The following is a 27,523-nucleotide window of genomic DNA, read 5'->3' as shown; positions in this document are numbered from 1 at the left end:
TGAAAGCAGAATTTCGGCAAAGCAAACTAAACGACGGGTAATATCATAAATATTTGAAATATTTTTAGTTATTTTCGGACAATCAATTCCGTAAACATTTATTGGTTTGTTGTTAAATTACAGCTTAGATTATACCTGAATAGTTAATGTTTCCATTGAAGCGCATCTGTAATTCAAAACCTTCACACATCAAGGACGTAAGTGCAACCTTCTTTCATGTACTTCACACTTATATAACGAGTATCTTATAAATACTAGTTTGTTACTGTATACGTTGTTTGTGTAAGTTGTTCGAATTCTTTATCAATCTATTTTATCATTCGAGAATCCTCTAAGATAAGATCTTCGATTTACCTCATGACCATAAGATCATAAAAATTAGTCAATTTAGGTGATAAACTGAATAAGATGACACAAGGGGTTTATACATTGTACCAACGAATTTATCATCACTTGACTTCTTTAGTTTTATTGTAATATGTATGAAGCTAAGCTATAATATTTTCTTTTATCTGGACTATTTTATGCATGTTCTAACATGGTCTGATTATATTAATAGATCGACCGCGTGTTTTTTTCCTGTGTGTGTGTAATATTCTAATATGAATAATGTAATTCTAAGTAAACAAAACACAATCATCAAGAAGAGATTAAACAGTACGTAACAAGCATTTGTACAACTTCACCATTATCTAACGCAAGAAAAACATGTGAAAAGCTTGAGGAACCCGTGTGAAAATACGCGGCATTGTACTAATTGTTATCTTTGGGTGTTATTTCGCTTAATTTAATAACAATGATATGAGCGCAACTTATGTTACACGTGAAATAACTTGAATAGTTTTATCAAAATTATCTTTCGATTTCAGTAAAATAATTTTAGTCATAATGTTTGCTTTCGGCTTTACCACAAATGCGTTAAATCGACAGTAGCGACGAGAATCAATTACATTTAAATTTACTTCATGTCTTAAAACATTTAGTTTAAGGGTTAGATTACCTTATTATAATCTCATTCAAATCAAATCAAAATTTATTTATTCAGTTTAGATGCGACTTAAGGCATGCTTATGAATGTCAAAAACGTTTACAAAATTCGCGAAAGAGCAAAACTACGCCATCCGTTCGCAAGACTACCAGGAGGTCTTGTTCTGAGAAGAACGGGCAAGAAACTCAGCAAGAGCCAATGTGTTATAGAATTAAGTAAATACAATAAAAGATAGTTAAAGTTATCTCTTACTGACCTAATTTGACTTACAAAAAAGCAAGTATTTTGCATATGGCACCATCCAAACAAAAAAGCAACCCTGGGAGGCCGTCGACATGTAAATGGGCCGTGCAAAAATAACTATCGATCCATTTTTTTCAGTCCAAAGACTAGCGTATCTTGAACTCGGATCTAGACTTTGTGGTTCTATAATTCTTTTAATGATGGCGTATCTTTTAACTCTATCGCACTGTGAAATAAGCCATTCTATATGAAACAGACTAAAACACTCCCTTATAAAACTAGGCTATAAAAACAGTTACGCGTATTCAAAATAAGAACTCTTTTTACATCTGAACATAACAATAAACCGACTTTACAAATCTAGCAGACTCAAAAGAAAGAAGAGAACAAGGCAGAGGTATTATTTGTAAATGATTGATTTGAAACGCCTTGTCGGGTACAATTTATCCCAATTGTGAATAGACGGAATTGGTTCGTGTTAAATGAATACCTGATGAGATGCCTGCGTCGTGCGTGTTTTGTATTCGCCCCTTCCTACTACCTAATGTAGATAAATTAATAAGTATTAGTGTTAATGAATTGACTATTTTTAACACAAGAAATTTTACGAATTGTTAAGAAATATTTCATATCCATACAGATAATTCTGTATTAGGACGTTTTACTCAATTTATAAAATTATTTTCACTGTCGACTAGACTTTGTGTAACTTACTTTCATATTCAGGAAATCGCAGAAATGATATTAAAATATTACTTAATTTTCACTTAATTGGCATGTTAGGTAATCTAAAATTCTATTAAGGAAAGTAGGCTATAAAATTTTCAAAAAGAAACTTTTGCATGAAGTGAACGATTATTAAATGTCGAAATGATGAAGTCTTACTTCAGTACTTTAATATTAATATGTTTATCTTCTTTTTAATATTTTAGTTTTTAAACTCGCCGTATATTTTAACATATCCAAGGTGAGTACCGACTTATAATATATATATATATATATATATTAAAATCTTTAATCTTTCGATCAAATTACTCATTCTCTATTTACATCTGACATAATTCTTGTCCAGCAAACAATTCACATAGTGTTTCTCAGCAATGCAACTAATAGAGCATTGTTCTTTCATTTTGCGCATTTCTTACACTTCATTTTATTATCTCCATCAAGATAAACACGAGAAATTACAAGTATTATATTAACACTAGGCATAAAAACCGGAAATGATTACGAGAATGTTGGTCTTTGTTGGTATAAATGTTCGGAATACCAGCAACATTCTATCTATTTTTGTAGATAATGGTTTTTCAAGTAGCAACTACAGATAAAGCGAACATTAAGCAGGCATAAGGCTTAGCATATGGGCACTTGTTTAAAAATACAAGTGAACATTCTTTATTAATGTAACTTTCTCCTATAAAATCTGATAATTTACTAATAATTACTTTTATTTAAATTTCTTAAATTTATTTCGTTGAATATTATACTATAATATACTAAGTATGCTTTTATTGGTTTTCTCCGTAAATCAACTTACAATAGCTCACAATAATGTGGATATTCAATTTAAACATTAATTTCACACAACTCAATGTCCGTTACTCTTAACGCTGTATTATCTTTTAATACAAACTCTCCACCAATTTATTTATCATTGAAATTCGTCAGTTTCTCTTCGTTTATCTGATATGATTCGAGCTAACTTACTAATTACCTATACACTACTGAATCCGTTATTAAGACACATATTGCAATACAATTTTTTCTCAATATTGTTCACTTTCATTTTGATTTCGTTCCGAAACTAATTAATTACAGTTATCTCTCTGCTATGTCAAATTATATAACGTGATGATTAAGCATATGTGACGAAGGCGAATATTCAGGCAATCATGACGGTCCCTCGTCTGTTAAATTGTAAAGATGTAAGCGGGCTAGGGGAGCATGTGCACAGAGCGAGGGGTTATTGCCTCGACACTGTCTATCAAGCCCGTGCATATGTGCAGGGAGCGAATAATGTTTATTTGTATGGGTTATAGTGCTGGCAGACTGATAATCATGACGTGCATTGGTGGGGCGGGAGGCCGCGCGCCTCAGTCCTCGACGCGATTGTGACTGAACGTAACGTACCGACTACCGATTGTTTGATTTTCCTCTGTACAAGCGGTCAGTGTTTACGTTTTGAACTCTTTCATAAACTTTAAAATATTATCGGTGTTTATCGGGATGCTCGAAGACAATTCACAAAACGATGTTAGATCAACCGTTGAAAGTTTCAAGTCGACTTCGCCGAAGCGTTTTCTTGCCAGACATAATTTTAATTTTGCTTTACGACAATAATTAAGTTTGCGATTGAATTTAAAGTGTGACGAAATCAAAAGAGATATCAGTGAAGACTTATTTGTGCCATTGAAAGCTTTGTTCTATTCTAATCCTATTTAAGTCAAACCTAGGTGTAAATTTAGTGCAATATTAGTTATTCCAAAGAGCTGATGACAGATTTCTAAATGTTTAAATCTGGGCTATTTAACCGGTCAAGGACCACAATGGATGATTCAATTGACGTTGAAGAGAGTTTAGAATTAGAGTATGATATGTGGGACGGACAATTTGACTTTGTTGGACCACAGGACCCGCATTTGAGGCCAAGGATCACTTCGGACACCAGTTTAACTGAGGATTTATTCACCGGGGGTCCGTTAACTCCACATTTGAGCAATGGACTTAATGGTGGAAAGAAAACACCTGCACATCAGTGGTGCGATAATTTATCTGACCAAGTAAGGGTTTAATTTAATCGTTCTGCTGTCTGTGAAAGTTTTCCTGTGAAACCCTAACCGTTTTTGGTATGAATTATAAACTTTCTAGGTGCATATTATTCAATTTACAAATACAATGAATTTATTATGAAGTAAGAAATAATAGAAAAGTTATACATACGCTATTAACAATTCTTCTATCATATCATTATAACTAATCTGTAATGTGTTGCAGACTTGCAAAGGGGTGGCTGTAGTAACAAAATTAAGTAAAACTTCTGGCCTGATTGTTTATTAATAAATCGGCCGGCGTTACAATAAATATAACACGCGATGACCTTACAATCATTGACGTTAATTGTGTATTAAAATTGAATCATCACAGATTTTCCCTAATGTATGCGTACTTTATTAGGATAACAATAACTCATAAGTATATCCTACAAATTATTTGTTATTAATATTTTTTAAATTTATTTGCCTATAATAAATCTCTTCACGCGCTAATAACTGTTACACAATGAGAAAGAAAACAATATAAAAGAAGATAAAGAAACGATAAGAATAATTAAAAGAAGTTATTTAATAATACCCACAAACTAGGATTATGAATACCTACAAATATTCAATATACCAATCAAATTTTTTGTGTTTTTTTTCAACAATCGTCCAAAATTTAAAAATTATGAAGATGTTTGTCAACGAAAACGACTTAAGTAATTCGTAATATGTTTTAAATCATTTAGTTTTTATATAATCATTTCAATCATTTGAACAGCGTCTAAAATATCTTCACTTCAACACTTTCGTGCTACACCCATATAAGTAAATAGTAATTATTGATTTAGTGCACAATTGTCACGCTTTCAGGCTGAAATCGTTTTTGATGGATAAAGTAGAAAAATTGTATGTTTGTGTCGTGTCATGTCCCAATAACTGTTAAATAACATCGCAAGTTGTCTCTGCTTTATTCTACAATAATTTTCCTTGCAAACAATATTTCATGTATTACGTGAATCTAAGTTTGTTGCGTGCACGTTGTTGAATTGATTTACTTCCAAGTTAAGTTTACACGCGATTCCAATTCATTGGAAATTCAACTTTAATTCCGCCTAGTAAGGACAATATTTCATTACGTAAATCTAGATATCATCGCACATTTTCATGAAAATATTCTACGATTTTCAAAGTATTGATCTCTGAATTATCTGCATTGAGTCAATCACGCACGAAATGATAACTCAACGACTATCTAAGTATAGACTTGCGATAAATTTTTATAGTTGAAAGTATTAAGATTATTTTTAAGAGAGTATTGGTTTATACTATTAGGTTTTTATTATTATTATTTTTTTCTCTATGTAAATGAAATAGCGATGGCAATTATAAATAGCAAGAAATTGATTGTGTGTTTGCTTTGAATAGGCTCCAACCCACTGCATCGATATGAAAAATTCCTTCACCATCAAAATTCTAAATTATACCATATATAGAGTTTTAAAAAGTTTGTGCTAAATAAAGATTAATAATTTGTCAAGAATTAATTCAAAGTCAATATAATTTATTCATTTAGGCAACACAATCCACACTTATGAGAGTCAATACAAAAATGCATGCTTAATGCTTCTAATTTTAAATTTATTACCAGTTCTCAAATAGGGTATAGAACGGACGAGAAGAACTGGCAATAAACTCTCCGCCACTCTATTTAATAATAAAAGTTTTTTGTTCTACACAATGTTTGTAAGGAGCAGCAAATCTGCTGCTGATTCAAATCGTAAGCTGGATTTTTCTTTAAACTTCCATCTAAATCTTATCTAGCCGTCTTTATCATAAAAACGAATATCTGAGATACAACGTTCTAAACACTGTTGTGAATAGAAACTTTGCATAACTCAGTGTTGCCACTTGCGAGACAAAACCGATTGCAGGTTGAATAATTAAACATAATGTTTGGCCTAATTACATAATCATTTCATTTTTTACCTGTGAATAATGACATGTGTATAACGATTTTCTCTTTAATTAGAAAGTTATAGCTTAATAAGTAACAATGCTAATGTAACTCCATAGACAAAAAATGACTATGTACCAAACACACTATACTTTTTTCCTCATATGTCTAGGTTTACATTAAGAGTAAATGTTCAGCACGATTCCATGTCGTAGGGAATCGATTAATACAATGCCCACATGACAAGCCTTCACAGTTCACATACACATAATTGCACAGCATATACAAGATTGAAACATAAAATTAAACACATGTTATACTTTCTTGTTTCTAGTGGTATATTTATTATATTCCTAAAATATCTAAGTATAATATTCCTGTTAGTCGTGATAGTCCTTTATCTGTGTCATGGTAAATTTTCGCGTGCTCTATCTTAATTACCTAAACATTACAACTCAGTAAAATATCTATAGATAACGCTATTATAATCTGGTATATTCAACAATAACAAGGGGGTATACAGGGGCTGAGAAGGTTAAACGAATTAGGTATATGCAAGAAGAAACGTTGAGTGCTATTGTGATTGGTCAAACACTTGTGTCAAACGTTTCATGTCAAAGAACCAGTTGACCAATCACAATCGAACTATCAAAAAGATTTTAAGATAGACATTTACATTCACCATTTGACTTATTTAAAATGGTTTATTGATTTTTTCCTTTTATTTATTATATTTAAAAGATGTATCTATCAAGTAATATTATTGTATGTCATATAACATCCTTTAATTAAATTTTAATATCGGTTTTATTTATTGAATTTGGTATATATATATATGTGACTGAAACAGAAAAATGGTTTTTTACACTTTAATAAATATACGGTCAATTATATTTGTGATTAACTTACATAAGCTCGGGCACCATCATTACATTATGTAAGTGATGTAAAGTTCTTATTTCCATTAACTTGAGAAATCTGTTAAACACTTGTATGTAATATTGTGAGAATCTAATGGACTCATTCAGTGGCACATTACATATTTTATATAAGCTGTGTAAACTACAGAACTGACAATTGAAGTATTTTCCGCGAGTATTTTCTTTTTAAGGGATAATTTGAAAAAATGTCGGAACAATATGTGAAAATATTAAAAAAATAAGTAAATATAAAGTTCTAATCGTGATTTAATTCGATAACGGGTTTTAAAAGGTACATAAATTATATCGCAAAGGCATACACCAAAAAAGAACCGTTTAAAAAATTTGCTGAAAACATGAAATGGCAAAAATTATCTAGTTATAGACTATAATATTAAAAAGTGTCATAAGATATATTTCAACCTTTTTATGAGGTTTCAATAAATTATTTTCAACTATTGAATTTGTATTCCTTGAATAATGTATTCCTTCATACAGTTATTTAGTTTATGACAGTGCAGAAACTATTAGTTACAATGTTGTCTCATGAATAAACTGTTCTTAGCTGAATTCTAAATATTCAAACTATGTTGAATAATAAGTCTTTCCCACGCAACCGCTACCAATCGCCTGGAAACCCTTCTAATTCTAACAAAACACATTAATACTCCTATTTCACTTTCTATAAATATGTACTTAAGTATTATTGAATACTGATTTTAACATCGAGTGTTTAACATTGTAGGATGCTGTCGGTTTATAGGCACTTGGGTCGCGCCAAGCACAAGTGTAGCCAAATCTCCCGGCCTTAATGTGTAATGAGTATTAATATAAATCATACATCAACATGATATGGCAGCTGTGTTTGACCACACGAAACTTCTAATAAATTAACATATTAAATATGGGTTTAGAGAAAACTGTTTACTTATGTATAAAGACGTTTAGTTTAACTTCTGCTAGCTCAAAGATTAAATATTAAACCGAGAAAGCCATTCATGATTACTTTTAGGTATCATAGACATTTGGAATATTACATACCACCCTATACCGACGACCTCGTTATTAGCAAAAAAACTCCCGTTCACAATCTTTTGCTATTCCATAGCTGCTATTACATGCTACATAGTTGACAGTAAACAAACATAAAGATCCATGTATCTATTATGTAAAGTGAACAAACGGTGGAAAGTTGTTAGACAAGTTGGAAGAAAATGTTGGCTCCGGGAAGTCACGAGCTCAAGCATTCAGTCGAGTACCCATTGATTGTACTGAACGATAACAATCATGTTTAACTTTTGAAATAATTGAGAAATTACTTATAAAGTATATATACAGATAGCGCGTGTGTTTGCGTCTAGTCTTCTTGAAATCCTGTACGAATCTTTAGTTCCTATCAAGGGCATAACTAAAATCCCACGCATTTTATTAAGGAGTTTACGTTAGTGCAATGAGACTTGTTTTTTTTTAAAAGAACGCCATTAGTCAAGTTCAATAGTATACGTTCATGTAGTATAGGGAGTAACGTCATCTAATTACAATATATTTTTATATATGTAATAAAATAACCAAATAACTACATATTAAGTTTGCTTTATCTTTATTTGTATGACCTAGCAATCATCTAGACCTTACTTTAAGGTTATCGTTATATTATTATAATTAAAGTAACGATAGCGATAATATAGAACCTAATATTTGTATTACGACTCTGTCAGGTTATTAAATATAAATTCTATATTTAAAAGCGATTATGCGATCTGAAATTGATTTCACTTTCTCTTGTTTGCTTTTTCTGATGCCGCGTAGATTGGAATTCCTCGTCTTATAAGTAAATTATAATATAATCCATTCAGTAAGTTGCATTGTTCAGAAAATCATTAAATGTGTAAATAAGCGTTCGGTGGTATAGAATGATGATATATTTTATAAGCTGCGAATTTCAAGGTAGGTACGCGGTACATAATTAAATTAATGGATGATATAAAAAAATACACTTGGGATTATTTAAATCTAACACCAACACGATGTCAATTGTCAACACGCCATAGTTCGCTTGAGTACAATCATTGTTCTGTGGAATGTTATTATTTTACTTAATTAAAATTCATGTAGCCATTAACTCTAATGTGTTAAATTAAAATCTAAGTTTTGACAACTTCATAGCAAGTCATAAACCTTAAATCTTATCAATGATGGCCATAAGAAAAATAAAAGTTTATAGTATTAAACTTATATAACTCGGTTTTAACCTGAAGATGGTCAAGTTTATAATTTACTCAAACAAAACTGAAGTCATGAACGGAAATTAGTTTTTAAATTAATTCGAGATCCGTAGACCGTGAAGTTACGATGAGTTCGAAGCGAATCTCTGACAACAACAAGAAATGTTTTTATATTAATCAATGGCAAAATGCTGTTGCAATTGGAGAGAGTATGAATTATTTATAATTATAAATAAGGATCCTTAGGATTCATGAAATCTGAAATTTTAAAATGCTTGTGCTTTCGGTTGTTCATACCATGTTGTTGATATTAAGAGTGAATTCTATGGATGTAAACATAGTTGAGTACTAGGCTCAGAAACAGAATGTGCAAAATAAAAATAGAATTTGTGCTGCTTCTACAATATCGATAAACACTTTAAAAATGCTTAACTCTATTCTAAAAAACCTTGACCAAGTTATGCGTGTTTGTAAAATGATGTCAACAAAAAGCCCTGATAAATTAAGTAGGTACTTGTAACTACCATATTTTCTTAAACTAATATCTACCAAAGTGTTTAAAATCTATTAGATAATTTCAATTGTAATAATTGCAAAGAGCTAAGAAACAATTAAACTAAGATAACCTCGTGAAAGTAACGATCCGAGTAATTGCCGCCTTTTTTAGTACAAGTATGTGATACATTTCACTTTCACCGATCAACATTTTGCTATGTTCGACGTTTGATTGAAATAAATTATATTTCCATTAGCACTGATAGAAAAGTTTTTATCACATTTAAATTATTACAGTATTGCATTAAAATGCAAAGGTAGTGCTTAAAAAAAAAGCAAAAAGCAACCAAATTGTCACACGGTTTATAATTTTCACATATTGAATTGATAATTATCATTTTTTATTTAGGTATTATCATTTATTATTTAGATATTATTTTTAATTAAAAAACACCTAAATATCAGAGTAAATGCATTAAACGTGTCAAATCATAAATCTCTGAAAACTGATCTGAAGGTTCGCGCGCTTTACGACCTGCGTGATTGGCGTGGCAGTTGACACCTCATGTCTTACATTTTGAGTAAATAGTCAGTTTGAAAAAAAACAAAATTGGTATTTCGACATTATCTACTGCCTATGCCTGCCTTAGGTTTACGAATTAAAATACTATTTTAGTAGGGTATTACGTTACACTCACTATGCCGGTCATTCACTGTTCTTCAGCAAATCTAAATGAATTCCTTCCTGTTTGTCATCGCTTAACTCATACGACATTAGTCATATTATAACGTATTTGTTATATCAATACTAGAAGAACTTTACATGACTCTTATAAATATACTTTCTATAGTTTTGTTTCTCTAAGTGCCATTATTTTTTTTAATTCCCATAAACGAGCCCTACGTTTTAATACATGAGAATCTGCAATCAATAATTCTAAAATTCAAAATCTCATTAAAACCTGTGGTCAACAAACGGTGTTTATGTAATTGCCAGATCCAAAAAATTACCATAATCAATATTTGATCTTAGCTAAAACGTATAGGTAGTTATTTACTCAATATTGTTAAATCAACTAAATTCAAGGATAAAACAGCAGCGAAATTATTTTAGCTATGTATTTTTTGAATAATGAAATGTTTCTTGTAATGTAGCTAACTTGATAAAAAAATTAACCAATTTTCCATGCTCAATACGAATTCTACGTTTGTTTGATTTTATACATGTAATGCATTATGTAGAATTATATAACACTAAAACGGTAACGACCTTGAAGTTTTGTTTACGAAAATATGACAATCTTAACTGATTGCCTAAACTGATAATCGCAATAATTTAGCATTTCTTGAAATTTTCTATAGGAAGGGTAAACTAAATGGGAACTTTGTGACTTTATACTTCAATTCAATATAAATAGTATCGAAGTACTCTTACATTAACGTTAGCTTGTTTGAACTTATAATATACACATGTTTTTTGAACTTACAGTATACATGTTATGTTATAAAAATATATATAGGAACGTTACAAATCAAACATTTAGAAATATCTTCAACATTGATTTTTGTTTATAGGTACAACTTCTTCAGCAGCAGGTGACGTCACTCGCAGATACTCAAAGCACCTCAGACGAAAGGTACGCCAGAGCAAAGGCCGACAACGCCGTACTTCAAGCCAGGGTTCACATGCTCGACGAACAGATACGCGAGGTAATTAGTATATAGAATATATAATTACTTTATTTTTATTCGTACAACTTCCAACTTTGCAACTCTCGGCATTTTTGAAATATAGGTAAGACATACAAATTTTATCAGAACATTAATTTTAATTAAAGCTTAGTTATATTCCGTTTCTGAAACACTAGCCCTTGGTACACCATGATAAAATTATAAATTTAAATAATCGAATTATTTGTACTTATTATTTCCAATGAAAATTTGAAGAATTATTTTGGGATTGTCTGCATTATGCTTTGTGTGTGATTCGCGCAACGTGATCAATAAAAATAAATGAAAACGTCACGTACATACGTCATTCATTCAATACTTTGCGTCAGTGACTTTATTAGCTTGCATTATATGAGAAACAATTTGTTTAGAAATTAAATCACTTAAAATGAAAAGAACCATTCAAAAACTGCATAAGTTATGTTATTATAGATTTATAAATAAATGAAAACGACTGGAATCGACTTTAAAATAGACAAAGCTGAGATTTCAAAAGTACTTTAATAACTTTTGCATAACATCGCCCAACACCCCTGTTATAACCGGTTTAACAGTGTTGACCTTCAGTGACCTTGAGAACGATGATTTCAGATTGAATGCCGTTGCGAGGAGCGTATTGCAGAGGAACAGAAACGATGTAGAGACGCGATAGCTAGAATCGAGCGTGACAGGGACGCTCAGCTGTCTGCACTCAATGATCGACTCTCCGCTGCTGAAGCGGAGGCTTCTGATCTTAAACAAGAGGTAAATCTATGAACTCGTAAAAAATATCTTTCTTAAAAACAAACTTAAATGTGGATTTTACACATAAAAAATCATGTTCTCGAAAGTATTTTTTATGAAAATAATGTAATTGTTATCTCAAGTAAGAATCTCGCCAGGGACCTGTCAAGTTCAAAGTTCATAAGGAAAAATGGTTTGAAGGTCTTTGAAAATTTTAGCTTTGTTTGCTGTGGAAACTTATTTGTCTTTCTAATCTATTAGCTATCTTAAGCGAACTTCTCCTATATTCATATTGGCATTTACAAAGTATTTACTTCTGTTCGATCTTTTGGTTTACATATATTTTAAGTAAATTGGAATAATTCAGGTGGGTAGACTCCGTGGCGTAGCCGAAACTCTACGGGCGAACGCTGAAATAAGCTCGCGTACCGCCCGCGAAGCTCAGGACGCAGCGAGCGAACTGGCTGCTCAGATGAGTAGTGCCAGAGATGCCGAGAGACGTGAACGAGAGGCCGCTGAATCGACGAGAGCGCTCCTCGCCGCCGCTCAGCAGGAACTACGAGCGCTCAAGGCTGCTCCTCCGCCACCACCAGACCCTCGGGTGGATGAGCTGCAGCAGGAACTCACGCTGCTACGCACCCAGAATAAATGTATGTATTTAAAAAAAAAATAATGTGAATGTGTATTGTGGGATACTTAACCTTTCTACATAATTATGACCACTGATTTTTATCATACGAATACCTTTAAAAAAGTTGAAATAATTTTCTATGGATTGGTCATACAACAATTGGTTTTAGTTAACATATTACTTCAGGAGAACTAACAAATGCTAATAATTTTCCATATATTCCAGCTCTCACAGAAGCCCAAGAGGAACTCCAGGCGCAGATACTAACTCGAGGCGTTGAAGAGGGTCGCAGTCTGTTAGATGGAGTGAGCGGCCCTCTCGTCGCTACCAATTCTTTGGCACACGAACTCTCGCAAATGAGTGACCATGAGGTAAACAGTCTTTCTATATATGTGGACAAGATTTAGATAGCCAATTTTAATTTAATTTTTAATTTGTTTATTACAATGACTATGAAGCTTTGATTTTACATCCTTAATGAAAACTAAAATATTTAATTCCTATATATTCTTATAATTCCTATGTATTCAGTACAAGTTGTATTTGTATGGAATTTTCATCAAATTTCGCGACTGGACTTTCACAAAATAAAATTTTTATTTAAGACAATATGTAACATTCATAATAGAATTGTTGGCAAGCACGTAAAATTCAAGAATGTACGTCAGATTTAATGAAATAATTAAAAATTTCAATCATTTTGGCTATCTAAAAAAGGTTCGCTTTGCATAGAAATGCTTTGCTTAGTTGCACTTCAATGCACTAAAAATACGACTATTCGGATTTATCTATCAATCGCAATATTAATCATTTTAATAAGATATTTTACTGATAACAAAACATTGTTTACATTAAAAAGTCGATGAAAGATTCACCTAATCAAAGGTAAGTTCATTCTGGTTTAAAATGTTCATCACTTTCATAAATTTGTTAAAACATCGAATTTTGTGTATGAAAATCAACACTATTTTTAAAATGCTTAGTTAATTATAATAAATTACTGTATAAAAATAATATCTTTGATTCTCATATACAAATATTGCTTTTAACGTCATTTTCACATATTTCTGGGTCTTAAATTAAAAATCTTCGTAATAACCCATTACCATATTTTTTTTTTCTTACAACATGTTAATTATAGACGACTTATTAATTAGACCCAGCAGTTGGCTGTCGGTCACAAATGACTTTAAAGTTGAAAAAACAACTTTTTATAAGTTACATAAAATTTAAAACCTATTTACAATCCCAAGGTTAACCCCAAAATTCATAAAATCTAATTCAATCCAATTCTGAATTCAATGGCACTCATTACAAAATATACACTCATCTCTTTCTATCAAATTGTGTTTACGCTGTGATGGAAAAAGACTTATAAGTGCCATAACGGCGCAATTAGACTGATTATTTAAGAATATAGGGATATAACTATTTGTTGTCTTTCTACAAAACTGCTCAAGACAACTCAAAGCTAATCACGCTTCGCTTTTAGCTGGATATCATTTGCAATATTGACGTATATGCGTTTTTCCAGCTCGTTGGTAGCGATCAGTCTGACAGCATAGAGTTGGAAAAGGTACGCTATCTTCACTAACTGCACGTATCATACTTTGCATGAATTCAAACGACTATTCACTTACACCTAGGCCCGTATTCCAATTAATATCACAAGTCACTATATATCAAACTTCATGGAAAGAAAATAAATATGATATTCTCGAATACAGGCCTAAATCTCATCACAGAGGCAAATTCAAGTGTAAACTACGACATCTCTCATATGTAGACTTGAATTTGTCTTAAAATTTGGCTAAATTTTCTAAAAGCTTTGGTTTGTAAAATAACTGAGTAACTCATTGCTCTTGATATAAAAGCTAGGTAGCCTTCGTAGTACATTTGATTAAGTTCCAAAGTAATTGAAATATATAAAATTACTCGTTCTTTTGATGACGGACGTGACACAGCTCGGGTAATTAAGTATTTTATTATAAGTGCTATTATGAGGAGGGAGGCATGGAAAACATTCTTAAAATATATCTAGATGAAAAGTAAAGGAATCAACAGATAACATAAGAAACATAGAATCTATCCCACCAAAGCTAGCAACTCATAAGATAGTAAACTCAAAATATACAAAACCTACATTTAACTTCTATAATAAAAATGGTTGTTTAATAAAATGTAAATATTTTCTATATTCCAAAATGTATCACAATATTGGTTTTAATTCGACCGTGAAATTAAATTAATAGTTGTCTAAAGTCGGTTTAAATTTACGTTCTAAAACCAAAGCCTAAACCTAAGTCGGCTTGCATTACCGTCAATGTTTCCTTGGGAAAACTAAATTAATTATTTAGTTGCTTCTTTTTAAGATTTAGATATTTGTTACTCCTGCTATTCAAATGAGTTGCCATAACAAGCATGTCCTGTAAAATTCAGATAGATGCAAATAACTTGATGATTTTTTTTGACTAACAATAACGATAAAAATAAGAATAAAAGTTCTCTTCAAAAATAAATGTTGATAAGTGAAATTAGATATGATGGTGAATGTATGAGGGTGATTGGTGTTTTAGCTTATAAAGAAGTTATTTGTTATATTTGTGTTCCTTTTAATACTATCGCATGATCACCCTATTTTCCCAAAACAAGCACGAATTTGAAGCAATATGAACGAGTGACATATTGTTATCCTTTTTTTTTCAGTTGCAAAAAGCTTTAAAAGAGCAGCAAGACGTGAACGTACAACTGCGAGACTACATTGACGGTATCCTGCTATCAATAGTAGAAAATTATCCACAGCTCCTCGAAGTCAAGTGTCAGAAACCAGATTTTAAATCATAACGCCGATAAGTCTTCCAGCATGGTAGTGCCTTAGATTTCAAATAACATATGCATCGCAGAAGTTCAACATCCTTGATAAAATTTATTGTATTGTGACATTCATTTATGTTTTAATGTGAGAACTTTATTTTCAATTATTCACCTTGATTTCCTATTTAAAACCTTATAATGTTGCATAGTCATCGCCTCGTCATTAGAGACGTGCCTACATAATATATTGGCGTTACTTGGTTTAATTAAACTGAACTCGGCTACGAATAACAATACTATGGGAGTGTACCTGTTTAAAAAATGTCTCTTAACGTATTATGTTTCTTCTAAACACTAAGTTTCCTATATTCTGATAGTGTCAATGTTAACTTTACACTATAAGCTATCACAATTAAATACATAATGTGTGATATTTCAAAACATTATTATTTATTATTAGGAATCTTGTTTAAGAGTCAAAATGTTGTTTTTTTGCAAACAATACACATATAATTACATTATATGTATAGTATTATTATTCGTTTTCAACATCACACTAAGGTTTCATTGGCTATTTGACGCCCATTTTGGTCGTGGATTTTATCTTGGCCTAGAACAATGCATCCTTTTGCTGCTCATTGAAACGCAACGCAGCGCGTCGCGCTACAAAAAAATTATGTTATGAATTTATTAAATTGAATTAATATCAAGACAACCATTGATAATTCCGTATATTATTTGTATGATCCGTTAAAACTAATAAAATGAAGCTGTAATGTTATGTATAAATTTCAATAAATATTTATACTTATTATTACTGTGATATAAGAATACTATAATGAAATATTAAATATTATAATTTCCTTAATGTTTTATGACTTTCGGTAGTAATTCATGATTTTTAAATAAATTAGAATTGTTATAAAAGTAATTCTTTATATAAATCTTTTATTTTATCTTAATTCCCCAATCGTTAACTAATCTTTGTAATTAATCGCTACTTAATTTTCAATTAAAAAGGCGTTAACAAGTGCCACAATATGAAATATCAAACATGTAAATATTGTATAGCATTAGAGTACATGCAATAGCGTATCGATAACATCTCGTAGAAATGCTTTATTAGCGCTTTAGTTGTAAAGAAAATTATTTTTATAGTACTAGATCTGGAGATACAAGGCCAAGCCGTCCATAAAGTTTATTACATGATTTTAATTCAAGACTGTGGTAGACATTGGTGCAAATAACTCTTAAACAGAGAGTAATTCTAATTGTGAAATAAAATATTTATTTATAATTGAAGCCATTTCGAATTGTATTCCTAAATTTTATTTTATTCAATAGTATTTAGAATTAATTTGTTAGACGTGTATTTTAATATGTAAAATAACTTCTAGGCATTTCTGTACATTTTGATAACATTTGTGAAGTAATGAAAATAACCATATATCGAAATAAAAGAATTTTAAATTATGTATCTTTTATTTTATTTTTAAAACGAAAACTTTTATGAGAAATGTCTCATGACAAAGAAATATCTTCTCGAATAGCAGAGTCGTAGTAAAATTCTGCGTACATACATCTTGCTATTCTAAATGTGCGCCAAAAAGGTAGTCTAAAGATGTTTAAACCATTAAAGTTAATTCCAGAAGCCGAGACCTGCGTACAGCTTCCGTTATATCAAATTTAATATGTTTTAGGTATTTGCCACCTAGTTAAGGAGTGTGTAACATAATAAGTAGCTAATATTTTATTGCGCGCGGGAAGAAACGACCGGCGTTACCAGTTGTACGCTACAATCGCTATAAAAAGTGTGTGGTTTATATAAATCCCTACACGGTTTTCGCACACCGTAGTCACACTAATCGCTGTCTTATTTCGAATCTTGCCAATGGTCGCCTTTAAGATTACAAAAAAAAAACGGTTTTTTGTATTTTATTTAAAAACATATGAGTATTTGTCACACGTTTATTTCAATAAAATTACATATTTTTAAACTTATGCAAATTCTTATATGAGACCTGATTACAATGCTCCAGAAACTGACAATTTGACAACCTGATCAACGGGATATTCTGCAATATGAAAATCATTATAATATTATTAATCTGTAAAGTACAAGACGAATCTTCAAATTATCGATTGTCCTGCTCGTGAACAGTCAATTCATCGTTGTTTTTACTTTGTTGTAAATTATTTATCACTTTTTGGACATCCAAGCGAAGCATCATCAACTTTGGATCCATGTAACTCTGAAAAGTAAAATATATTTTTATGAAAAAAATATTTTTTGACTAAAATTAATAAATATAAATAAATTATAGCTTTTATTCAGAATCTTGTATTTTACACTTTATCTTATTTCTTCTTAGTTAATAACGACATTTAGTTAAAGTAAATGTAAAATATTATAGGCACCGGTTTCTTGATTGTCTAGCTTATTAGCATAGGCCTCCTTTAAATTTTTTAGAAAATTTAAAGATCTTTCTTTGTGGAGAACACCTGGGGAATATTAGTCAAACAGAGATCTATCTCTGTTAATCTGTTATTAAAAACCAACAATACATGAAAAATCCGAATTTTTGTTTCTGATCATCAAATTTAGTGAAACATTGTTTATATAAGTGTATTTTCTTTAAAAAATTAACAACTTATACGATATGTTTCATTCAACAATATTTTACCTTATACCGATTAGATCCTTGTCCTTGGACATCGTCAGCGATATCCCCATCTTGTCTACCTTCATTATTAAAATTAGATATTTCCGTTTCTATATCGTGCATTAAACCATAATCCCGGCTTAAATTAAAATCTCTATTCATAGAAAAATCTTTAGGAACATAACTCATGTGACTAATTTCTCTCGAAATCCCAAAATCCGTATGGACCGGCAAAGACTGAACATTGGTGCGACATAAAGAACATTGCTTTTCATCCAACTGTTTCCTTTCATTGTGCAAACTCAATCTTTCCCTTGATAAAGCTACTTTTTCCTTCGCAATTTGTTTTTCTCTTAAATTTAATGAGACGACATGTTCTTGAATCCTATGAATGCGATCTTCGTATTTTTGCTGAATGAAATTGGCCTCCGATAGTTTTTTATCGGCTTGCGATTGTTTTTCTATAGCCGATTTTGCTAAAAGGTCCAAATCTCGATTCCTAAAGGGTCAAATTGGTTATATGTATGATAAAATATAAAAGGAATTTAAGAAAATGAATAAAAACTGTGACTTTGATTTGAATATGGAGCGGCATTGCCTGAAAAACTAATAAACTCACTTGGCGGTTATTCTCTGCTCTTCGATATATATCGCTTGTTTTTCGGCGTTTAGTTTAGACCTCTCCTCGGTTACTTCTTGTAGACGTGCATCCAAGTCTGCTTTAGTTTTCTGAAATTTTATTCCATTTTTTACTTCGTTTTTCTTAAGCTCCGTAAAATATTTTTTTAATCCATCGGTTCTTGTTAACAATCAAATGCAATATACGTACTATACACTCTAACAATTACAATTGAAACTGTTTACGACGAATTGGTTTAGTTAGTTTATGGTTATATGGAGCAAAATCAAAGAACCCGGCTGAATTATATAGTATTAGAATCAACATCGTCATCGGCTGTTACGACTATTAGTTTTTTCGACCAAACATGAGTAGTCCCTACGATGTTGTAATACTTAGCAGTTTTAGACTGTATTTTGACATTTAAAATATTATGTGCAAGTGTAAATTAACAGGAATGTTCATTTAAAAAAATATTTCTATAAAATTAAATCGTTTGAAAATAAGACAGGTACTTGTTTCTAATTTGATGAGTAAGAATTAATAAAAAACACGTTTTATCATTAACAATATTCTTACTCATTATACAAAAAATCTGTACTACCTCTATTTCCAATTTTAGACTTTGTATGGAGGCCTTTTCTTTGGCAACCAATCCCAACTCCTTCATAATTTTAGCCCTCTCTTCATCAACTCTCGCTATCTTCTCTTGATATTCCTTTTGTATTTCATCTTTTAACATCTATAAGTTCAAATGTTTTTATTATGCTTACGATGAAAATTTATCAGTCAATGGCATTGCGGGATTAAAAAACGCCCCTTTAATTTTGCTTATGATAAGAAAAAAAATTGCGGGAATCAAATCGCTAAACTGGCTGCAGAACAAAATACCGCCCTATAATTGGCTGCTAGAAGCCTATTAAATTAAAATATATTTTATCATACCTTCACCTCTTCATCTTGTCTCTTAAGCACATTTTTGGCGAATTCAGTCTGCTTACTAAACGTTGCTTTCTCGAATTCAAACTCCATCTTTTTCTGTCGAAGAGACGCTGTCTCCTCTTCCATCATCTGTTTTCAATAAAGACCATTCTAACTCTCAGAAACTTAACGCTAAGCAGTACTTCCATATGTTAAAATCCAATACGTTTTTGACAGAAGTCTTATACTTAGCACTAAGTGTTGACTCTGAATCTGACCCTTAGTTTTTGAAATATAAGTGTGAACATTTTCTAAAAAAAACGCGCTATGGTTACGCAACGGGTAGTGGTTACGGTTAGTTGTCAATGTTTTTTGGAAGACTGAAAAACGCTTACTGTAGTCATCTGTCGAAGTCGGTTTTCAAGCATTTTCACAATATCTTTACTTTCCGTTTTTTCCGTCTCAAAGTCCTCTCGATCATTTTTCAGCTGATCAATCATATCTAAAAAATATTATTTAATAAATTATTTCATTTATTGAGGTGCTAAATTATTATAATATCGACACTTATTTTTCTATTTGCTTCTGCTATTCAAAGATTCTGTTTTTTTAATAATTTTCGTAACAAAACCTGAATTCTAAAACACAATGATGTGACTTGTGACTTAGGTAACTATGGACCTTTACACACACTTTTTATTTATTTTTTGTGTTAGTCAATATTTGTGATTTAAAAAATCACAATTGTTTTAAAGAAAAAACTAGCTGTGGTTATTCACTCGTAATGTGAAGTTATATAGCCACAATATAACTTTCAGGAGCAGAAAATTTTGTCAATTTGAGTCAGTTCCCGAAGTGCGATGAACACTTGTTGAAACAAACAATCACATCTGTATAATATTACAACCGATATATATATATATGTATGTGTATATACATAAAAAAATAATTATTAAAACTGAATATTTTTCTGTAAATAATCGAAATACCCGTAATATGTTTCTCTCTTATCTGCAGACTTCTCTCAGAATCTCTTTGAGTCTCCTTCACCAACGCCTCCATTTTACTGAACAGCTGCTGACATTTATCATTATTACCTTTAACATCGACTACCAGCCCTTGTAAGTCTAATGAAAATTCTGCCGAGTCCTTTATGAGAACTTGCTCCTGTTTTACTGCGTGTCTGGAGTTGCCAGATATAATATCATTAATTGCGGTCGGATTGATCACAAGATACCGATTATACTTAAACTGCAAAATTATCTGGCTATTACTTTCTGAGACCATAAATTATCTTAATACTAATTGCTATAATTCTTTAAATGTGTTCTTCTTATAATTAATTCTAACATCTTTACCAATATTTTTGGGTATTATTTTCTTTTAGTTTAGTGAAAAAATCTCTGACCACTACTGCTCTAAAAATACAATAGCTAAACTGCACTTTTTCCAGCTTAAAAAAAATATAATTTAAGAGTTATCGTGAAGTTATATATATAGTTAGCGGCCAAATACATTTATTTGCGATTGTAATTAGTAGCCGTAGGTTGTAGGTATTTTTATGACACCGAATTCAGAAACATAAAATAAATTACTAGTAAAATAGACATAATTATAAATTACTAGTAAAATAGATATATGACTATACATGAAATATATGACTGTACTAATTATAATAAAAAAAAATTTCTCACTTGATATTCTCTATGAGAGATGCATGATGCTCCTGTAAAACTTTAATATTGTCAAGGTGTTGTTGTCTTAGTACGTCATTTTCGGCCTTATGCCGTTCTATAATAGAGATTAAATTCTCTTCTGTCATTTTTTTGTACAATTGGTGATGGTCGTCCAACCATGATATCTTTTCAGTATAAAATTTCACCAGCTTGTCTGCCTCATCTTTCATTCGTTCTTCAGCTTGGCTATAAGATGCTTCCAAAAAATCTAACTGTCGCCTATAATTCAAATTTTACTATTTTTAACCATGAATTTTTTAACTGGCTATTCCGTGGGGCAGACGTATTTTGCGTTTTTTTTATTGATATTTTTTAAGAAAAGTTGGTATCTAAGGCCATAATCCTAATCTCCAATATTCACACAATTACTTTATATTCCTCTTATAACATATTGTTACGAAGACGGGTCAACTGCAATGTTTTTAGATTTTTCCACTACTTAGAGAACTTTTCAGCAGGCTGAAATATGATTTATGACCGTTTCAGGAGAGGGTCAATCACATATTAGAAAATCGAAATTTACATAATGTTGCCTTAGTTTTCAGGAGGCTGAAACATTTTTTCAGTCGGTTTCAGAGCACGCATAGACGAATGGTACACTTTTCATTAGACCCGTTTTCAGGCGTTTTCAGGCCTGGTTATAGCCCTTCGATGAAGGAATATTCTAGAACGAATTTTCTAGGTGTGGGACAAGCACTGTTTGATACGCGAAAGAGAGAAAAGATAAGAACCTTCTCGAAGCTAGACCGAGAACTCTAGAACGTCGTACGACAAGCACGTAGCAGTGTGCGAAAGAGATAGCAAGTACGCGCGTTCTAGAATTAGGCGATCACTACTCAGTAGCGCTCCCGCCTAGAAAGTTCTCGTAAACATCGGAAACATCGTTCGAGATTCTTCCCAGGGATATATAAGCGAGCCAAAACGCGACCACTGAGTTCAGTTTTGAATGCGATTCCAAGCGATAAACAGCGAAGAGAAAAAGTGCGAATAAGTGCGAACCAGTGATAAAGTACTGAGTGTTTTTAAGTGATTAGTGACAGTGTTTCATTGCGTAAATCCAAGATATTAGTGTAAACGAATTCCTCGTAGATTTTATTAAAATAAACCCTTGAATAAATCGACGGCAGTTTCTATCCGATCCCCTAGCTCGTAACAATATGTATTATATGCGCATAAGCGCTCCTAGGTTATGATCAAATATGCTATTAAGTCTTTAAAAATAACAAAGCGTACTTAGGCAGTTCTTGCTAATTTTTCCCGAAACTATAGCAATTTCCTCGGAAAAATCAAGTATAATAAAAATTCTTATGTTGCTAACCTCGGCTTAGTCATCAATACAGTTTTTTGGTCGGAAAAACATTACACAAACCTATATGAAGTTTCCATTAAATCAATTTCTTTATCATGATTCTGTTGCAGTGACTCAACTAATTGAAGCAATTGTTTCTTTTCTCTCGTGTAAGGGCTTTCTTTAACGTCTGTCGGGTCTACTTCCCCGTCAATCATATCTAGCTCGACGTCTTCGGTATTAACTAACAGTGCCTGAAATTATTGTAGTCATAAAAGTATGTAATCACTTTTGTCTAAATACCTGCTCGACTATAAAATTATTTATTTATTTTGAAAGAAAAAAAGCACAACAAGTGTTGGTTGGCCTAGGAATTGTTAAAGCTAACGGTGTTGACGAATTTTCATATTTCCTTTAAACCTTTATCCTTTGCGTAATCCTTTCTTGATGGGAAGCAATAATAGTTTGCATCTGTTGGCGATGCTCAGCTTGTCGACGCAACATTGCATCTAACTGCTGATGATGAACCATTGCTGTTTCACGCTGGACTTTCTTTTTTTCCTTCTGACGCACTGGAATGATATATTATAATAATAATTGAAGCGCAATCAAAAATACCAACTCAACCCTGTTTTACAAACTCTGAATTGAAATGAATTTTAATACTTACTTTGCATTGCCGCTAATTTTTCATCCTGCGCCTGTAACTGAAGTGCAATCTGCAGCTCAGCTTCTTGCTGCTGCAAACACATTGTTAATCCGTCTGATGTCAAATCATCATTCACCTCCAAGTTTAAAAATTTAAGTTGTGGTGTTTCTAAGTTCCTAATTTCTTTCGTTTCCGTATGTGTTTCTTCTATGCTTTCTTTGACTGCTTCAGTAGATTTTGTTTCTTTTTCAACTTTTTTTGATGTACCTCCCGTTAACCAAGAAGGCATATTGGAATCTTCCTTAATGGTATCTTCCGATTCCTGAAATATTCCTAGCCAATCGTCACTTTTCTTTTTCGCTTTACTTGTTCTAGAGTTATCTGGTTTCAGCTCTTGTTTTGATATAGTTGGTTTAGAAACAATATTCGAAATTAAGGTTTGTTTAGATTCACTTTTTCCTATTACCGACTCTAAATTAATATCTTCATTTTTCGTTGTTGTAGCAGGTCTTGATATTTGAGTTTTTACAGTAGCCCCTCCAAGTATGTCATTTAATAAAGATTGTGAACTCTTACCTCTTTCTAAAGCTTTAGGCATATTTTTCTCTTCGACCAGATCGCCTAATAAATCTATTTTTTTAGAAACATTGGGCCTTATTGGAGATTGAAAGTAATCAGGTAAGGTTGTATTAGGTTTTTCTTTTGTTAAATTAATTTCCTCTTTAGAAAACGAACGCCTTATTGCAGCCGGAGATATTGACTTATTTTCAATTTTTGATGAATCTTTTCGTGACTCTAGGTTATCTCTTACCTTACTGGATGTGTAAGTATCATCAGAGGGCCTAGTTTTTTGTCGTTCTTCTAAGTCAAATAACGTATTCTTTTTTTCAATACTAGTTATGATATCTTTCTTTTTGTCAGGTTTCTTTTTACTTAATATATTATCATCAAAGAAACTATCATCGCTTCCGTCACTTAAAATACCCGCCAACGGATCGTCTGCACTAAAAGTCATGGTAAATATTATACGCTTATTTGATTACAATTCTACAAATTTGAATGAACTTAAAGCTTATTTGATCACAAGATATTTCGAAAAATACTTATTATAAAACAGACTTAATTATTAAAGGCTTTTGACTTTTTGTTTATGAAAACGTCGCTGCCATGGAAACTATGGGAAAATGATAGAAATAAACCATATTATGACATATATGAATATTCGTTTTAATAAATACTCTTTTGAGTCAAAAATAAATTTGATCGTATTATAATATATTATACATATATAAAATATTCTTGGCCCGGTGGGTTTTTATATATATATATATAATATGGTATTAACTGTCAGATGTCAATCTTTTTTGAAGTATGAAGTATGTGCATAATTCTAGTTGAAATTTTCAACCAGTCATATTATTGGTCCGCGGTCGGTATATTTTTAATTATTTTTCAAAATAACTCTGTATAAAATTCATTTATTTATTGGTTACCGCACAAGAATTTAGTGAAACATAATTTAGAAATCAGTTATGGATTATATTGGTGAGTATAAGAAATCCTTTTACACGAATTTAGCAGCACCTATTGTAGAAACTAAAATTCGAACAAGGGGCTTTTGTTCTAGAATCTTGCTAAATCATCCTTTTTGTTTACTAGCATCAGAAAAGGGAGATACAGCCGAAAATCGAGATCCAAATTCAGTTGTATCAAATGGAGCTTCAAAGGTCTCATGTATAGAAAACAAAAGCAGTGTTGATTGTGATAAATTTAACTCCATCGCACCAGTAGATAGCGTACCCTGCACGTCAGAAAAACCCCAAGAAACCGAACTATGCGATATACCAGAACAGATCGAATTTACTGTTATTTTTAATAAAAACAAACATGACATCACATTTGCATATGATGCCACAGTATTAGAACTAAAAGCACATTTAGAAAGAATATGTGCAGTGCCACAATCTGCTCAAAAATTAATTATTAAAGGAATGGCAAAAGATGATATGACATTACGAAAAGCAGGAGTTGTTAAAGGAGGCAAAGTAATGTTGGTTGGTTCAAAGATGGATGACATTTTAGCAGTAAAAAGTGCACCAAAGGTATAAATTGTTGTTATTTGTATGTTATGTAGAAAATACTTCATCATTTATGAATTAAGTTTTTTTTAATAAATAAGTAGTTTGTAGTAAAATTTGATTCTTGGTCTTTAAAATAATAAAGAAAGACAATTTTCTCCTTAGGAAATCTTAGAAGAGAAAAATAAAAGTCAATCTAGTAAAGAACCTTTGTGTATGCAAAAAATTCATCAAAAAGTGCTGGACAAAGGCATCCCCCCTGATGTAATGGCTGGATTAAAAGGTGTTAAGGTAATAAAGTAAAATTAGTTCCTTCTTAAATGTTGAGTTGTTTCTGGTATTAATATAAATTTAAAGCTTGTCATATAATTCTAAAAATAGTCAATTAAATTATATAAGAATAGATCATGATAAAGCAATCTTTTTCATGATCTATTCTTAGTATTGTACAAATTTCTTATTTTATAGGCTTGTAATAAGTTCCATGTGGACTGATAATATAATATTCAGGTTTTTTTCAGGAACCTTTACCACCAACACCCTTAAGTGGAATGTTAAATAAGCATGGAGGGAAAGTAAGACTTACTTTTAAACCGGAACAGGACCAGCTTTGGATTGGCACTAAGGAAAGAACTGAAAAGCTTGCTATGACATCTATTAAAAGTAAGATAATTATGCCTTACCTTCCTTTCCATTATGTCATCAAAATTTCATACAAAAATGATTTAAATTTTCAGGCATCACTTCGGAACCTATCAAAGAGCATGAAGAATACCATATTATGGTAAGTATTATTATAATTCAAAAAGCCAACTTAATTAATGATATACTAATATTCCTTTGTTTTTAGGGACTTCAACTAGGACCGACTGAAGCCTCTCGCTATTGGATATATTGGGTCCCCGCTCAATACATTGAAGCTATCAAAGATGCAGTACTTGGTGTTTGGCAATTCTTCTAAGTCATAATATCACTGCCAACTTCATTAAAATTACCTTGGGTAATTGCAATATAACAATTTATAAAATGTGTGAAACTCTTCCCTAGCACTTTAACATTGGTCTATTACTATACAGCTATTTTCTGTGCTAGGTAGGAAACTCCTGTTACTTTTGTACGGTGTCAATATTATTGCCACTATACTAGATGTTTTTTATCATTCATGTTTAAATTTTCTATTCTAATATCACTTATGAAATATTTAAATTTTGTTTCTAAAATATCAGTTATTTGAGAGCTTATTATCCCAATGTTTTATTCTGATCTCTTTACAATATTGGTATTCAGGAAAGGATTGATGTGAATGTTTAAATTAATTTAATTTTAGTATAAACTTTGGAAAATATTTTTTTAATTGAAATTTAACAGCCTTCTTGTCAATCCTTAACTGCAATTTTGATAGAATTAGATTAAATAAAATGTTTCAGGTGGTAACATTGTTTATATTTCAATTAATATCACTATACCTTAAATATATATTAAAAATTTACCAAGCAATGAAATTTTATCACCTACAATTCTGGTCATATTCCACATATTTGCAGCTTACCTCCCTTTTTTACAAAATCTAGTTCAGCCTAAAAAATTCGCTACATTATATTTTGTTATTATGAATCTCTAAATTAATTTTACTTCATCACATACTTAGCTTTTCTATAAATACGTGGTTGGTCCCAAAGTTTTGTCACTGGCACTTTATTTTTAAATTTCGAATGTTTCATTATTTTTTTTAAACTCCGTAATTTTTTACGATGGAGTGGACATTGAAATAAAACAGAATAGTTTTCAAGTTGCTCAAAAATTTGAATATAACGCTTAGGTTTGTGTACCGTACTATTGATACGTACAATCAATCTCCAGTGTTGAGGAGAAGAAAAGAACTGGCCAGCCACGCTCCACAAGAACACCAGCATTAATCAAAGCTATCAAGGCGCGCAAAGCAAGAAATCCTGTCTGAAAGTTCTTAGAGAGGAAGGTCTGTGATAAACCCCATAAAAATTTAAAGAGTCTGAAGTCATCTCAAAGGTGCAATGAGCCGAAGGTTCTACGTCTTCATACTAACCCGTATTCTAGAACATCAATCATA

General features: G+C 31.3%; 3 protein-coding genes across 7 annotated transcripts in view; 2 read left to right on the top strand and 1 right to left on the bottom strand.

The window, feature by feature from the left end:
- The window catches only part of LOC110992117 (rab11 family-interacting protein 4), a 52,459-nt gene extending 35,503 nt beyond the window's left edge, over positions 1–16,956 (top strand). For 4 of the 5 annotated variants that reach the window (XM_022257804.2, XM_022257805.2, XM_022257802.2 and 1 more), the window contains 6 exons: positions 11,160–11,294; positions 11,907–12,059; positions 12,406–12,688; positions 12,895–13,040; positions 14,204–14,245; positions 15,376–16,956. In XM_022257804.2, the coding sequence (XP_022113496.2) occupies positions 11,160–11,294; positions 11,907–12,059; positions 12,406–12,688; positions 12,895–13,040; positions 14,204–14,245; positions 15,376–15,513 (897 nt within the window). In that variant the 3' untranslated portion in view covers positions 15,514–16,956. The remainder of the gene's footprint in view (positions 1–11,159; positions 11,295–11,906; positions 12,060–12,405; positions 12,689–12,894; positions 13,041–14,203; positions 14,246–15,375) is intronic. The other variant, XM_022257803.2, reaches the window with a different exon arrangement.
- A 481-nt stretch (positions 16,957–17,437) lies between these two features.
- LOC110992108 (nuclease SbcCD subunit C) lies at positions 17,438–24,392 on the bottom strand. The gene is made up of 11 exons (XM_045629295.1): positions 23,381–24,392; positions 23,131–23,288; positions 22,792–22,964; positions 21,381–21,641; positions 20,676–20,869; positions 20,082–20,188; positions 19,711–19,836; positions 19,370–19,507; positions 18,766–18,875; positions 18,168–18,645; positions 17,438–17,735 (listed from the first exon to the last, which is right to left on the bottom strand). The coding sequence occupies exons 1-11, from the start codon at positions 24,372–24,374 to the stop codon at positions 17,619–17,621; spliced, it is 2,856 nt and encodes a 951-aa protein (XP_045485251.1). The 5' UTR covers positions 24,375–24,392; the 3' UTR covers positions 17,438–17,618.
- Positions 24,393–24,744: 352 nt separating this feature from the next.
- Positions 24,745–26,871, top strand: LOC110992107 (ubiquitin domain-containing protein UBFD1). Its single transcript, XM_022257791.2, has 6 exons — positions 24,745–24,904; positions 25,019–25,461; positions 25,603–25,728; positions 25,959–26,100; positions 26,175–26,221; positions 26,288–26,871. Exons 1-6 carry the CDS (start codon positions 24,892–24,894, stop codon positions 26,396–26,398), a joined length of 882 nt encoding a protein of 293 aa, XP_022113483.2. The 5' UTR covers positions 24,745–24,891; the 3' UTR covers positions 26,399–26,871.
- The last annotated feature ends 652 nt before the right edge of the window (positions 26,872–27,523 follow it).

Source organism: Pieris rapae, chromosome 8, assembly GCF_905147795.1.
Source record: "Pieris rapae chromosome 8, ilPieRapa1.1, whole genome shotgun sequence".
NCBI classification, from domain to species: Eukaryota; Metazoa; Arthropoda; class Insecta; order Lepidoptera; family Pieridae; genus Pieris; species Pieris rapae.
Note: the sequence above shows the minus strand (reverse complement) of the source record. Positions and strands in the feature narration are given on the sequence as shown.

Coding starts and splice junctions, on each gene's coding strand:
- LOC110992108 (XM_045629295.1), bottom strand. CDS start 24,374: ATGACTTTTAGTGCAGACGATCCGTTGGCGGGTATTTTAAGTGACGGA. Junction 23,289..23,380: donor AAAATTAGCGGCAATGCAAA/GTAAGTATTAAA, acceptor TATAATATATCA/TTCCAGTGCGTCAGAAGGAA. Junction 19,837..20,081: donor GACTTCGACAGATGACTACA/GTAAGCGTTTTT, acceptor TATTGAAAACAG/ATGATGGAAGAGGAGACAGC.
- LOC110992107 (XM_022257791.2), top strand. Junction 25,729..25,958: donor CTGGATTAAAAGGTGTTAAG/GTAATAAAGTAA, acceptor GGTTTTTTTCAG/GAACCTTTACCACCAACACC. Junction 26,101..26,174: donor TGCTATGACATCTATTAAAA/GTAAGATAATTA, acceptor TTAAATTTTCAG/GCATCACTTCGGAACCTATC.